The following is a 15,126-nucleotide window of genomic DNA, read 5'->3' as shown; positions in this document are numbered from 1 at the left end:
CCGCTGAGCAGATTTTCGACGATCGCCAACCGTGTTCGCCGCTATCGTTGTGCTATAAGTGTAGCCTGTTTTGCATCTGAAAAATCAGTCGGCAACTGTACTTGACATTTTGCTACCAGGATATTGACACGTGTACTTGTTTGTCTTTATCGAGCGACACGTTTCACCGCCTAACAAATGTTATCGTACAGCGCAGGACGCGCCTGCATGTATCGGAAGTCTCTGGAATGTTATCGATGCTTCTATCCGCTGTCTGTTGTCACCGAACCTTGTGTAATCTGATCGCATGTGTGCGCGACGCGAATAATGTAGAACTTTGTAGAAGGCACGCGGGTCCCAGCGATTACTCTGAAACATTCGACGACTGATGTATAAAAGCGGACGCGCTTGACCCGCTGAGCAGATTTTCGACGATCGCCAACCGTGTTCGCCGCTATCGTTGTGCTATAAGTGTAGCCTGTTTTCGTGGGCACAAGTTCACCCAATAAACGTTAGTTTTGTCTTTCACAGTATTGCTACTGTGTTCTTCAATGTCACCACCACATGACAATATTATATATTTTGAGGCACATGCAAATGACAATTTGCTTTGCTGTAACTGATACCGTGTTGGATCTCACATTTTCGATTTTATTATAGCAGCAGAACACTCCATTAAAATAAAGCATTACCAATCAAATTTTATGTTTGCTTGGTACATTGAATAATTGGTTATATCTGTGATCGTTAAATTGAGGTTTGACTGTATTATATACAAGGTGTTGCAAGGGTACAGAAAAGGGTTGGCAGCGTGGGCAGCAGTGGTGGCACGCTGCTCCTTTTGCCTTCCTCAGTGCTCACTGAATGATGTCTCTGTTCCTCGCAACCACCAGTGACCCTTGTAAGAAGTAGGTTCACTGGCAGTCTAAAGCTTGATGGTTTCATAATTGTGCTTTGGCAGCTTATTCTGTCTTCCCAAACAAACAACCTTAGGCTAATTGCCTAAGGTTGCCAGAAAGTTTTGATGTGGAGCCATGAACAGTGCCTTCGCGAAAAGCACTCATTGTGATGTGCTTCCTTTACATCACTCAAACAGGATCCATACCGATTGTGGGTGTTGGAGGTGTGTTTTCTGGTGAGGATGCATACGCCAAGATCCGCGCGGGGGCATCTGCTGTGCAGCTGTACTCTGCCCTCATCTACAATGGTCCACCTGTGGTGCGCACGGTCAAGACACGGCTGGCCGAGCTGCTCAGGTGCGTTGTGAATGTTCCAGCACCTCCGCATGTGCAGCCGCTCATCACGGAGCACTGTAGCCACTCTCGCATTACACCCTTTAATAGATACTTAGCCGGCATACAGGAAAACAGTGTCAGGTGAGAGCAAACACCCAAAGGCCTGCAAAGATTCCCAAGTGCCATCTTTAGCTGATAGTCTACAAAGATTGCCCAAGTCAGCACTTTGCTGCTTCTGTTTCTTGTACAGACTCTGCACCAGAGAACTGTTGTAATTGGTATATCAATCTAGATCCTCTATGTGCACATTCATATCTCCTACTAATATCACTAGGCCAGATTTTCTCAGCTCATTTACGTCTAATACAGTCAGCCAATTTGTTATTTTGCTCTCTACTGTCACTGCTCATCGATAGGTAAGCTATTCCTAGCCACGTATATTTCCCTTCCCATATATGCCACTCATTCATAAATGCTCCATACATGTCCTTGACTTTCTGCCACTTCATAACTTGCATAATGAGCATGCCTTCACCTCGCCTCAACCCAGTCATTCTATTATACCATTTTCATATGAAGTTGTCAATAATGGGCAGTTGGTAGGTAGATGAGTTTCAAGAAAGGCTTTAGTGGCTTCGTCGTTCAGCTGCGCTTGGATTTACAGCCATTTATCCTGCTTGTGACAGACCTCTCAGTGTGTTTATGTAACATATCATACATTCTATATACTTATTTTTTGTGCAAAGTTTCTTGCCTCCTTTTGTTTTATTTCTGCTCCCTTGCTGGTGTGTCACTACATTCGTTACATAGTCCATTTTTCTGAGTGCTTGGGACCCTCCTAGAAAACCCATGTCTTGAGTCAGTGTCCTACTGGCACAGCTAAACACTCACCAAAGTGTAGCCCTTCAACCGTCACGTACAGGTGCGGCATCACAGCTGCTCAGTGCACTCTTCAGCCAATGTCGATGCACTCCTTGTTCACTGCAAGCCTTGCCCTTTTAATTCGACCACCTTGGCTTCTGAACCTTGGCCAGTGCACACTCTGCTGTGTGCACATCCTTGAAGACAGCCCCACGTTTGCTGACCTCTTGGGGGATTTGCTTCGCGATCCCTTGTCCCTGCAGTACATCAATTGCTTGCCCAATTAATACTGCTAGGTTCTGTTCCTCCATCCTGTATATGTGTTCCTTGGCCTTCGCTACCATTGGCCTGACTATTTTCTCTGGAAATACGCTAATCTGGGCTAACTTATCTGCCTGTAGTCTCTCTTATCATCAGTTCAGCTTTTGTGTATTTGAATTTTCAACAAAGACAACTTGAGGCCATTTCTGTTTTTTGCCTTTAGAAGCTGTTTATGGCTCCATGACACCCTCCCCCAATGTCCTACCACTAACGTCTTCTGTTTTTTTGGCCAGCTTTCCCTGCCACCTCACCAGTGGTGTTCCTGGCTTTGCTGCGATCACTGACACATCTGTCACTGTGTTGTAGCATGGCAGTCCTAGCTTCCTACTCTTCTCCCACTTCGGAGCCAGCCCTGTTTGCAGAGCGTTCATCGTTGGTTAGTGAAATGGTAGCCTTCAACTTACTTACTTTCCACTGTGGCTAGCTTCTCTCCTATCGCTTCCCTCTGCTTCTTTCTTGTGCTCTGTGCAAGTAGTTGCAACCCTGGTACACAAATCGTACAGACAAAGTCCACCCCATCTTCTATCTCCATCTATACTGCCATCTCTACCCTATACTCCATCTACTGCCATCTATAAAAATGGCACTACTTGTAGAAAAAAGAAAATAGTAGTGTTAGCCACTTCTAATTAACAAGAAGGGAAGCCAGAAATCATAAACAAAAACCAGACTGCTCGTTTAACCTAGCGTATCAGAGAACCAAATGCCCCAACAATAAGCTATTAAAATTCTGAACACTTCAGTGCACTGCTCCATCTCCAATGAGAAGGCATGTTCGCTTCTGTCAGCATCACTTTTTTAATTGCAGGATGATACGAGCATCCTCTTTGATACGTTTTGGTGATGTAACTTTTAAAATATCTTTATATGTAGTGCTCTAAGCTACATTGTCCACTGTAGACAGCTGCTTGTATTGCGCATTATCCCTTCCTTCACACAAGCTTCCGGCAATTTTCTTTTACTAGTCTCCTCACCAATTTAATTATGTTCCTTCTACTGTCCCTGAAGCTTTGGTTGTGCCTACAACTTTCACACTTATTGCTAGAATACAAAGGCACTGCCATCAAAACACAAAGACATGCAAGGCGGGGAGTCAAGAAGCGGTTGCATGTGTTCCTCGAGATGCAGGTCAAGAACTGATACTTCCTTCAACTTGGCGTATGTAGTTGGCTATATTGGCAAGCTGATTAGTTATCTTCAGTGTGATGCTTCTGTCATGCTTGTGAGGATGAACAAGACAAGCAATACTTTGTACAACTTTCTGCATGGGTAAACGATATGTGAATTATACAAAGCCTAACTTTCTAGTGCAGTTGGAAATGATTGTAAGGTTTCTCGAAAATGCAGTCAAATATCTCCAACGAACAAAAATCCTCGAAGCCTTAGAGCTAATCATCAAGCCATATCTGAATGTTCACCTCTTGTAAACTCCTCAGATGATATCGGCACACCAAGAGTCTCACCAAACTTTTCTGCACATGTCATCTCTGAAGAGTTTCTCTAAATTCTTCTAGTCGGCTATGCAAGAAAATTGATAGAGCGAGGTCCAATGGTTTCATTCAAAAGCCAATGCAACAGCATTTCAGGCTGTATGTGATACTCCTGGTACGGCAGCGTCTACAAAAATCTTTCCAAGTTTATTATTAGCACTGTCTCTTTCTTTCTTAGTTTACGTGCAGTGTTATTGGAGCTCCAAAGGTCAAAGACTGATCCAGCAGTGAGACAGATTGGAGGGATCCTAATAATGTTGTAAATACAGAAATGCAGTTTTATTTTCAAGTACCACCACAAGTTCCAGAAAGTCTGCAGAAAGTTTTGAGTACCACCACAGTTGCCCCACTCTAAGTTGCAGAAAATGGAAAGATGCATAGCTTTGCTCTTTTATAGCTGGAACTATGCAAGACAGGGCTGTTAAATTTTCAATAAGCCTTACAAGTAGGGTTCAGCAACATGTGCCAGGTGTTTAAATCACTGCTTCAAGGCTCTCTCAGACAAACAGGTCAGTGGCTCATGTCAACCGCTTTAGAGCACTTTTAATCACAGCACCAGGGTTAGTGCATTTATTGCGTAAATTTGAATGCTTCCCTTTCAGTGCACACATCTGTAGTCTGTTCCTTATAAGATTTGTTGATGCTGCAACTGGCACATTTTCTGCTGGGCACTATGTGCCCTGTATTTCTAATTTTGCATTATTGGAGTGCTATCATAGGCAGTGTAGTTCTTGGCTTGTTTTCATTTCTTTTTCAGACAAGATGGATATGTAAGAGTTCAAGACGCTGTTGGAGCTGACCACAAAAAATGAAGAAGGCAAAGATATCTGTGCCACAGACCTTTTATTTTTCTGCACTGAAAGAATACGCTTTACATTGAAGATTGTTTGAAGACTTGCCTTAGTGTTAAAGCTGCAGAGTTCTTGGTACAATATAAAAGGATGGAAAGTTGGGCGTGTTCGTGCGGTAACATATTTTTAGTTTATAGTGTGAAGGGACACAGACCAAGACTAGAAGCAGGCAGGACAAGCGCTCATTCTGTCTGCTTCTAGTTTTTGTCTGTGTCCCTTCACTCTATAAACTAAAGAATTGGTACAATAGTAGGGCTGGAATGTTGTGCAGTAGTTTTTTATGCAGCACCACAGAAGCAAGTGACCAGCTGCAGTTGATGAGTGGGAGCATAAAGCTCCGAGACTACGCCATAGCAGGGTGCTTAGTGCTCAATTTCATGCATACTTCTCCTGAAGGCACTGCCATGATAGCAACAGGGCACTGTTTCTCTGGTGCGTGGTGACATCTCGAGATTACAGTGTCACGTAGTAGTGACGGTGAATAATACAGCTGTAAAACTGTGAATGATGAACCTGACTTTTTATTGGGGAAACTTGTGCCCACAAAAGCAAGTTACACTCAAAGTGCAGCAGTAGTGGTGAACACGGTCGGCGATTGTCGAAAATCTGATCTGCGGGTCAAGTGCACCGGTTTTTATGCACAGGCCATCAAACATTCCGGAGTAATCACTGGTGCCCGTGTGTCTTCCAGAAAGGTCTGCACCATTCGCTTCGCGCATACATGCAATAAGATTACACAAGGTTCGGTGACAACAGACAGTAGATAGAACCATCGATAACATTCCAGAAACTTCCAATACATGCAGGCGCGTCCCGCACTGAACGATAACATTTGTTAGATGGTGAAAAGGGCTCACCCGAAAAAGATAAACAAGTCCACATGTCAGCGGGATGAAAAAAGCCTCATAAAAGAAGATATTTAATCCGCACTGTCCCTACACTGCCAGTCGAGTCATTTTTCAGCAAGGGCAACAAGGAAATTTTTCGGACACCAGTGAAGATGATTGTCAAAGTAAGCCAAGCCTATAATGTTTTGAACTATCCTTTCTAGTTAAACTTCTTGTCTGTTTGAAGAGTTGTCATTTACTGGAGCTGTTCAATGGCTGCATGACACCATCTAGCACATGCATGACAGCAAGACACGCCGCTATGCGTGTGCCTTGTGACAAACACATGACTTCCTTTTGTCGTAAACATGTGAAGCAACATGTAACCTTGGACACAATAAAAAAGACAGCAGACTTAGGCAGTTCATTCCGCTCTGAACTCATTCACTGCAACAGTAGCATTCTCCTGCCGTGAAGATGACCAATAAATTATTTTCCAGCGAACATGCGGCTTATACTGACTATGCACTATTAAAAAAAGTTACACCCTTTGATGCTTATCTTGACCAACAACAATAATCGTCATCTGCCTTGCTTGCATTTCCTTTCTTGAAAACTCAGAGCTCGCTACTTTCCTGTCGAGAATGTTGTGTCACACTGATAATGCACAAGCTCTTTATGACTTGGAAGTACAAGGCTCGCAGCACTAAAAAAAGGAAATGCGGGCAAGACAGATGACGATTATTGTTGTGGGACAAGATACGACCTAAAGGGTGTAAACCTTTTTATGGGCGTGAGGACTTGCCAATAAATTAATGGATTATTGCAAGCTAAAATTAGAAATACGTTTTCAGGACTATTATAGAGAAAATGCTGTTGAAAGGTGAAATTACATGCTTAAATGAGAGCAATAAGTCGCTGACCGAATATTCGGACACCGATATTCGGACATGCTTAATTATTCGGACAGCTTTGCGGCACTGCCACAGGGCCCATAAGCATAATGTGTCAGAACGAGCTAAATTTCGAACAGCATACAGAATGCCGTGCAATTATTCAGACTCCAGCTGTCCGGTTGTGAACTAATTTGGCCACCAAGTTGAGCAGAAATAGCAATATTTTCGTTCTGATATGTCGCCGGTCATGTCCTCAAAACCAAAACTAGCCAAGCCCATTTGCAGTTTATAAGAACAAGCACGTATGCTGGATCCAAAGTTACTAGACTCCGTTCAGTTGTTGAACTCTCCGAAGGCACCGTATATCACGGCATCTCCATACCTTGGCTTGCCACCAGACGGTGGGAGCGCTATGCGTGTGCAGCTCTGTGCTGGCAAAGGCGCTTACGTACGTAACAAGTATGTTCACTGATGGCTTTTTAATGTTTGTGCATAGCCTCGCATTTAGCAGATTGGTTAAAAAACTTTACTGAGCTGTAGAAATACTACGCTCCCCTGGGGTGCGCTGTTCGAGTCCTTAGTCCGGGCCCAGGAAGCACACAGCTGGCTAGTAGATGTCTACCTTTTAGCTTAACCTAGGTAAGGCCACAGCTAGTCTCCATGTAGCTGTGCTCTAGACCTAGCCCTCTACAAGCCAGCTGGTAGCTCAACTAATGCTCCCTCCACTTACGGCTAGTAGCCACCTTGGGAAGCACTGCTGTAGCTGCAGTGTAGACATTCAATTCCCAGGCTTGTTTCAGTTTTGCAGGTGCTATAGTTAGCTTTGCTTTCCTTGTGTATGTTTCTGGAAGGTTGAATTCTTATTTTGCATGTCACTACAAAAGCACAAGAAAGGCGACGACCACAGTAAAATTTTCACCTTGACTGTGGTCAGTGTCTTTCTTGTGCCAAGTTAATTCCCAACCAGATGAGCAAGCCCTTGATTTCATGCCACTGTAATATTGCACAAATATCAAATTGATAATCATTTAAAGAAGTAATAAATACAGTACAACAAAATACTTTTTGTCCATACATAGCACTAGTACCGAAACAGTTATCCCAACTTTCACAGATGTATTTGTGCTCTATCTATTATTCTCCCCCTTCTTGAAAACTGCAAGACAACAGTTTTTGCCTAAGCTCGTGTGATTATATGCATTTCTAGCTATTGTTAAGAACGGCCAGCTGCAGTGCAAGTTTGCCAGCCAGTTACGCCAGCGGTGGCAACTTCATCTTGGAATGCCGCCGCCAACCTCTAGCCACGGCGTGGCTAAGTCGACTTTGTGTCGGTATCAATACGCGCATCCTCCACTCTCCGCCGCTTCAGCTAGGATGCGTTGTGACTGAAGGAGTTCGACGAAGCAGGCTTTGTGCGAAACACGACAACGCGGACCTGATCGTCTACGGGCGGGGGAGCTGCCGCGGGAACGCCGACGGAGGCTCCTTCCCACACTCCGACCAAGACGCAAGACAACGCGCTACCCGGAACGGCTCCGAGTTCAACGAAATTCGTGTGGTGTCGGTTTCGGACCGTGAACACGTGTGTGTGTGCATGTGTGTGTGTAAACCGTCCTGCAGAGAGACGGCTAATTTGCGATGACTAAACGAACGTTCGCGTCACCTTGTATCGCGGGAGGACCGAGTGTTTAAAAACTGCTGTTGTGCGGATGCTCGACACACTTCTCTTAAGCAGTCATGTTGGACTGAGACACTATTCTCAAGCAGTCATGTTAGACTGATGTACTTTCTCAAACAGTCATGTTAGACTGATATAAATATGGTAAATAAACCCATATTCCTCGTTCTTGTTGAGAAGCAGTCCTTCCCTTCATCAACGTCCTCAGCGTGGATAAGTTGGACGACGGCATGGGCCAGCTACCTTCGAATTCATGCCGGACTCCAATCTTGACGGATCACGAGCGATGGGATTGAGCCCTCAATCCTGACAACTGGCTGACAGTGGTGAGATGGACTTTGCGACGTGGTGCTGTGACTCCGGTGAGTGCTTGGTTCTTGCTTTGACTCTCTAGGCTTCATTTTGTGGTTGTTCTGTTTAGAACAGTAGGGAAGCTAGACTGTTGATTGTTAGCTAGGTTGTGTTTTCCTAGCTAGATTTAGAGAGCAGAATCAAGGCAGTAAAGCAGCAATCATGGAGTTAAGGACGCTGCTTAGAGACGAATTGTTGATTGTTGGTGAGGAACTGTGCCTAGATGTACGCAAGGAAATGCTAAAATCGGAATTATTGGAGCTAATTTCAAATCAGGCCAGTGAGGAAGAAATTGAAATGGGATTGGCACTTCTCAAAAAGAGAGAGAAACAGGAAAGAGAAAGAGAAGAACGTGAAAGAGAGGAACGCGATAAAGATCGCGAGTTAAGAAAAATGCAACTTGAACTTGAAAGCAAACATTTTGAGTTGTCTCAAGGAAGTGAAGGCGCTCTAGGACGATGAAGTGAGGCATAATCGTGCTGCATGGACAGGCTATTAAAGCCATTTGAGGTCGGGACCGACATAGGCTTGTTCCTAAGCAATTTTGAAAGGACTTGCGAGAAGATGAACTTCGGCCCCAGTACATGGCCACAGTGGTTGCTGTCTATGTTGCCGTGTGAGGCGGCGGAAGTAATCGCCAGACTGAGTGCACAGGATGCATATGATTATGCAAAAGTTAAGGCTAGTCTCCTGAAGAAATACCGCCTTTCAGCCGAAGCTTTTCGTCAAAGGTTTAGGAGCACAAGCAAGAAAGATAGCGAGGGGTATCCGGAGTTTGCATATAGCTTAAAGGCCAACCTAGTCGAGTGGATGAAAAGCGCGGAAGCATACGACAGCAGAGACATGATCATTGAATGCATGTGTCTAGAGCAGTTTTACAAAAGCATCCCCCAAGCTGTGAAACTGTGGGTGCAAGACAGAGGGAATGTAAACACTGTGGAAAGGGCGGCTGAATTAGCCGAAGAGTACGCAATGCGTAGAAAGTTGAACGCCGAGGACGGAAACTGAGACGGTCGAAATGGACCGCGGAAACCCTTTCCGTTCAAAAGGGGTTCGCAGACTAGGCGATCGGAGCCTGTAGACATGGAGGAAAAGCCTGCAGAAAAGAGCGAGGAGAAACTTAACGGAGAAACCGCACAAAAAGAACAGAAAATTCGAATCTTTTAGACCAATTCGCTGTTACAAATGCCACAAACTGGGACATATAGCTGTAAACTGCGGGAAGCCTAGCATAGTTTTCTCCTAAGAAGAGGAAAAAGACGAGAATATGGAACTTTTAAGTCCATATCTTCACGACCTGCAAGTTAATGGCAAACCATGCCAAGTGCTAAGAGACAGTGCCGCCACGATGGACATTGTCCATCCGTCTTATGTGACGGTAGGTGACTTCACCAGAGAAGTAGCATGGATCAAACAGGTTGTAGAAGAACACAGCGTATGTCTGCCCATGGCCAAAGTCAAAATCAGTAGACCATTCGAGGAGCTAGAGACTGAGGCTGCAGTTTCCAAATTTTTGTCACTGCAGTACCCTTACATCTTTTCGAATCGTTCAAATCAGTTACTGCGTGAAGAAGGGCTTAAACTGGGAGAGGGCGTAGTACAGGCATTGACGCGAGGCCAAGCTCGTAAAATCGCGTCGCTTTCGGTAGAAAATGCACAAGCTGCTCCAGCGGAAGTAGCAAAGGAGATAACTGCAATAACCGAATGCGAGCTAGGCTCGAGTGATGAAAAAACAGTTGAGGAAAGCCTGCCAGCTGACCAGTTCAATGAGAGCGTAGCACTAGAGTGTCAGAGTTCAAGCCTGCAGGAATAGCAAGCTGACGCACACACAAGTGAGACAGGGTCGTTATTATCGCCGGCCTCAAAGAACTTTGATCAGCTCTTACGTGTAGATAGAGAGTCGTTGGCAGCCGAGCAAAAGAATGATGAGAGCTTAGCTAAATTACATCACACAGCCAAAGAAGGCATTGCTAGGCGCAACGTGACGATACATGAGAGAGGAGGATTGTTGTATCGGCACTACAGAGATCGAAAGGGTAGGATTTTAGATCAGTTAGTCGTACCTACTAAGTATAGGGAGGACCTTTTGAGTCTCTGTCATGGAAATGGGTGGTCTGGCCACCTAGGCATAAACAAATCAAAGGAAATATTGCTTATGGAATACTACTGGCCTGGCTGTTTCAAAGACGTAGAAAACTTTGTAAGATCATGCGACGCCTGCCAGCATTCTGGTAAACCAGGAGAGACATGGAAAGCTCCACTGAAGGTAGTGCCCTTAATAACAGAGCCTTTCAGACGACTTGTAAGAGACACGGTAGGGCCTCTTCCAAACAAAATCGGGCTACAGGTACTTGTTTACCATGCTGTGTCCGGCGACAAAGCTTCCAGAAGCAATCCCTCTGAAAGAGCTCAGCTCCACCGAAGTAGTAGACACGCTTTTGACAGTGTTTGCACGAGTTGGGTTTCCAGCCGAAATTCAGGCAGACCAAGGGTCAGTATTCACGAGCGCACTGACTTCCACATTCTTGCAAAAGTGCGGGGTAAAGTTAATACACAGTTCTGTCTATCACCCTCAGTCACAGTGTAGAGAGGTGGCATTCGGTGCTTAAGCGAGTTTTGCGTGCGCTTTGTTACAAGCACAAGGAGGACTGGGAGAACTGTCTGCCGGCAACTTTGTATTCTTTGCGAACGGTTCCACATGAAGCGACAGGGTTCTCGCCAGCAGAACTAGTGTATGGGAGGACACTCCGTTCTCCACTGAGAATGTTAAGAGAGATGTGGGAGGAAAGAGGGGAGAGTCCATCAGTGGTTGAATACGTGCTAAAATTGATGGAACGGCTAAGCGCAACCCAAGAATTAGTCGGAAAGAACATGGGAGTAGCTCAAAAGAACGCCAAATTCTATTACGACAAGAATGCGAGGCTTCGTACGTTTAACGCCGGAGACCAGGTAATGATCCTCAAACCTTCAAGAAAGAACAAGCTTGAAGTTCACTGGGACGGGCCCGTTAAAGTGTTGCACAAACTTTCAGATGCTAACTATGCTCTGAAAATGCCCGGTCGCAGGAAGGAAGTGAAGATATATCACTGTAATTTGATGAAGCCGTATGTAGAGCGGAGCGGAGTCGTTAACTATGCCATCAAAGAGCAGGATGGCACTAGTACCGAGTTTAAGGAGTATAGGGCGACCTCCAACTCTGAAATCGGCCTAGAAGAAGTAGTAGAACACTCGGTAAGCTTGCACGCTCTTAGACCCGAGCAGCTAGATGAGCTAAAGCAGGTGTTAGGGGAATATCTCGACAGATTCAGCGACCGGCCAGGTAGAACCGAACTAATAACGCATGAAATAGAGCTGACATCAACCGAACAGTAAAATCAAAGCCTTACAGGGTGTCTCAAAGACAGAGAGAGATTATGGAGGCAGAGATACAGTGCATGCTAGAGTTGGGAGTTATTGAGCCGGCTGAGAGTGACTACATGTCACCGCTAATACTGGTAGAAACCCCTAACAGGGATCCTCGTCTGTGTGTTGACTACAGGAAGTTAAATGCCATCACTAGGGATCAGCTGTACTCGATACCCAACATTGAGGAACGAATTGAAAGAGTTAGCACTACTAAATACATTTCAACTATAGATCTCGTGCGGGGGTACTGGCAAGTTCCCCTTTCAGAAAGCGCCAGCCGCTATGCCGCATTCATCTCACCTGTAGGCACGTTTCGCCCTCTCGCACTCACTTCGGGCTGAAGAACTCGCCGTTTAGCTTCTCTAAGTTAATGGATATTGTCCTAAAAGACTTGCAGGAGTTCGCCTTGCCCTATCTTGATGATGTAGCAATATTTTCGGACAGCTGGACAACACCTATCGCACCTCAAACAGGTGTTCTCACGGTTGAGAGAAGCCGGCTTCACGATGAAAGCGGAAAAGTGTAGGTTTGGTTGTTCGCAGGTTACTTATCTGGGCCATGTTGTCGGCCAGGGCATGAAACGGCCGGCCAAGCTGAAAATAGCTACGATTGGAGAATTTTCTCAGCCGCGCATGAAAACAGACCTTCGTTCATTTTTGGGACTTGTGGGGTACTATCAACGGTACATTCCGAATTACTCACAAATGGCAAGTCCATTAATGGATGCCCTCCAAAAAGGAGCACCGAGTAACGTACACTTGGATAAGGACAAAGAGAACGTTTTCTAAAGTTTGAAAACTATTTCTCGTCCTGTGCTTCGCGCGCCAGACTACACAAAGGAATTCATAGTTCAATGCGATGCAAGCGACAGAAGTATGGGCGTGATACTTAGTCAGGTCAGCGACGATGCCAGCCGTAAACTAACTGTAAGAGAGGAAGCATACAGCGCTTCAGAGAAGGAATGCGCTTGTTTAGTTTGGGCCGCCCAGAAGTTGTCGTGTCACTTGTACGGAGCGAAGTTCATCTTCAAGGCCGACCACTGTCCTCTGACATGGCTCAATCAAATGTCACACAAAAATGGCCGCTTGCTCCGATGGTGTCTCACTCTCCAAGAGTACAACTTCTCCATTAGATATAAGAAGGGAAAGTTGCATAGCAATGCGGATGGTTTGAGCAGACTAATTTGAATTCTGCGTTTGAGGGTCCCGCCTAAATTTTAGGGTTACTAGTGTTAATTTTGTTAAGCCAAGAAGATCCCCTCTCATTTAGCAGGATTCCCTCCATGATTACTGAATTTGTCCTCACGAAATTGCTTCAGAAATTGGCATAGCGAAATGCAGCATTTTTTTTGTTTCTGCACTTAAGTTTCTTTTTTTTTTGAAGCCTAGCGGGTCTAAGGTGAGATCCAAGGTACGTCATCTTGGCGCAGAGCCGTGTTGTGGGGTTCATTTTGCAGTTGCCTGTCCTTGTTGGATGTTTTGGGGGGGTGACATTACCCAAGTGGTCACTGTGAGCCAAGGCATCACCCCATGGCCACCAGCCGTTCTCTTCCTGCCCAGCGGTTGTCAGCGCTAGACAGTCGAGATTTTCGGGCCATGGAGGCGCTGTTAAGAACGGCCAGCTGCAGTGAAAGTTTGCCAGCCAGTTACGCCAGCGGTGGCAACCTCATCTTGGAATGCCGCCGCCAACCTCTAGCCACGGCGTGGCTAAGTCGACTTTGTGTCGGTATCAATACGCGCATCCTCCACTCTCCGTCGCTTCAGCTAGGATGCATTGTGACTGAAGGAGTTCGACGAAGCAGGCTTTGTGCGCAACACGACAACGCGGACCTGATCTCCTACGGGCGGGGGAGCTGCCGCGGGAACGACGACGGAGGCTCCTTCCCACACTTCGACCAAGACGCAAGACAATGCGCTACCCGGAATGGCTCCGAGTTCAACGAAATTCGTGTGGTGTCGGTTTCGGACTGTGAACACGTGTGTGTGCGCATGTGTGTGTGCGCATGTGTGTGTGTAAACCGTCCTGCGGAGAGGCGGCTAGTTTGCGATGACTAAACGAACGTTCGCGTCACCTTGTATCGCGGGAGGACCGAGTGTTTAAAAACTGCTGTTGTGCGGATGCTCGACACACTTCTCTTAAGCAGTCATGTTGGACTGAGACACATTTCTCAAGCAGTCATGTTAGACTGATGTACTTTCTCAAACAGTCATGTTAGACTGATATAAATACTGTAAATAAACCCATATTCCTCATTCTCGTTGAGAAACAGTCCTTCCCTTCATCAACATCCTCAGCGTGGATAAGTTGGACGACGGCATGGGCCAGCTACCTTCGAATTCATGCCAGACTCCAAGCTTGACGACTGATCACGAGCGATGGGATTGAGCCCCCAATCCTGACACTATATAATCGCGTCAGCCCTAACCAACTTTAAAGAGACACTAAAATCAAATATTAGGTCAAGCTAAAGTGATAGATTTGTGCTCAAGAATCCCTACAGCGTCAATATTATCGCGAACAGAGCCTTAATAATAGAGAAGTTGAGGTAAATGCACAATATTCATTCATTCAGTCTTTATTTTCTCTTAGACAGAGAAGGAGACAGTTCTAACAGCTGGCAAGCTTGACAGAGGTCCTGCCCCCATGCAATTAGAGACTCCCCTGGGACATTCAAGGTACTTGGCTGATGACGAAAGCACTCCTAAGTTAAATTATGTCACTAGTACTCAAGTACTCATTGCAAAAAACATCCTCACATTGGATTATAAGATGAAATAAGATGCTACTTGTCCAGTTCTATTTCATGTTTAGAAAAAAGAACTCATTAAAATTACCCTTGACAGTGACACGGGCGGTTTAATGGTTGCGTTTTCACTCGACTCGGCGCCGCCCATGCTTTGGTGCTACAGTAGTTTTGCTATCACGTAGTGCTGCTCTTGTTTTGCTGGCTGGTGGAACTCGCACAAACTGCAAGTAGCAGATAATTCAACTTCTATGTGATATCACGGGATGCCCGAATGGTCTACTCCACTTGACCAAAAAGCAGCTGCAGCGGCGAATTCACCACTCTGTCTTATCTGTCTTGGCTCAGTACCGCTGTCTGTTAGGCGCCGTTTTACTCACCGACAGCAGCAAACGATGGTGATGGCATACGGAATGTCACCACCCCCACGGTTGGTTGGCGGAATATTTGAATTACGACAAAGGTATTCGGACCCCTCAGATGCAATTT

General features: G+C 45.6%; 1 protein-coding gene and 1 long non-coding RNA gene across 4 annotated transcripts in view; one reads left to right on the top strand and one right to left on the bottom strand.

Moving 5' to 3' along the window:
• Dhod (dihydroorotate dehydrogenase 2) overlaps positions 1 to 4,840 on the top strand; it is a 74,939-nt gene extending 70,099 nt beyond the window's left edge. For both annotated transcript variants that reach the window (XM_075691580.1, XM_075691579.1), the window contains 2 exons: positions 1,076 to 1,235; positions 4,644 to 4,840. In XM_075691580.1, the coding sequence (XP_075547695.1) occupies positions 1,076 to 1,235; positions 4,644 to 4,660 (177 nt within the window). In that variant the 3' untranslated portion in view covers positions 4,661 to 4,840. The remainder of the gene's footprint in view (positions 1 to 1,075; positions 1,236 to 4,643) is intronic.
• Positions 1 to 15,126, bottom strand: part of LOC142582182 (uncharacterized) — an 80,807-nt gene that overhangs the window by 47,246 nt on the left and 18,435 nt on the right. The window lies entirely within an intron of this gene.

This window comes from Dermacentor variabilis, chromosome 5 (genome assembly GCF_050947875.1).
Source record: "Dermacentor variabilis isolate Ectoservices chromosome 5, ASM5094787v1, whole genome shotgun sequence".
Classification (NCBI taxonomy): domain Eukaryota; kingdom Metazoa; phylum Arthropoda; class Arachnida; order Ixodida; family Ixodidae; genus Dermacentor; species Dermacentor variabilis.
This window is presented reverse-complemented; position numbering and strand designations above follow the sequence as displayed.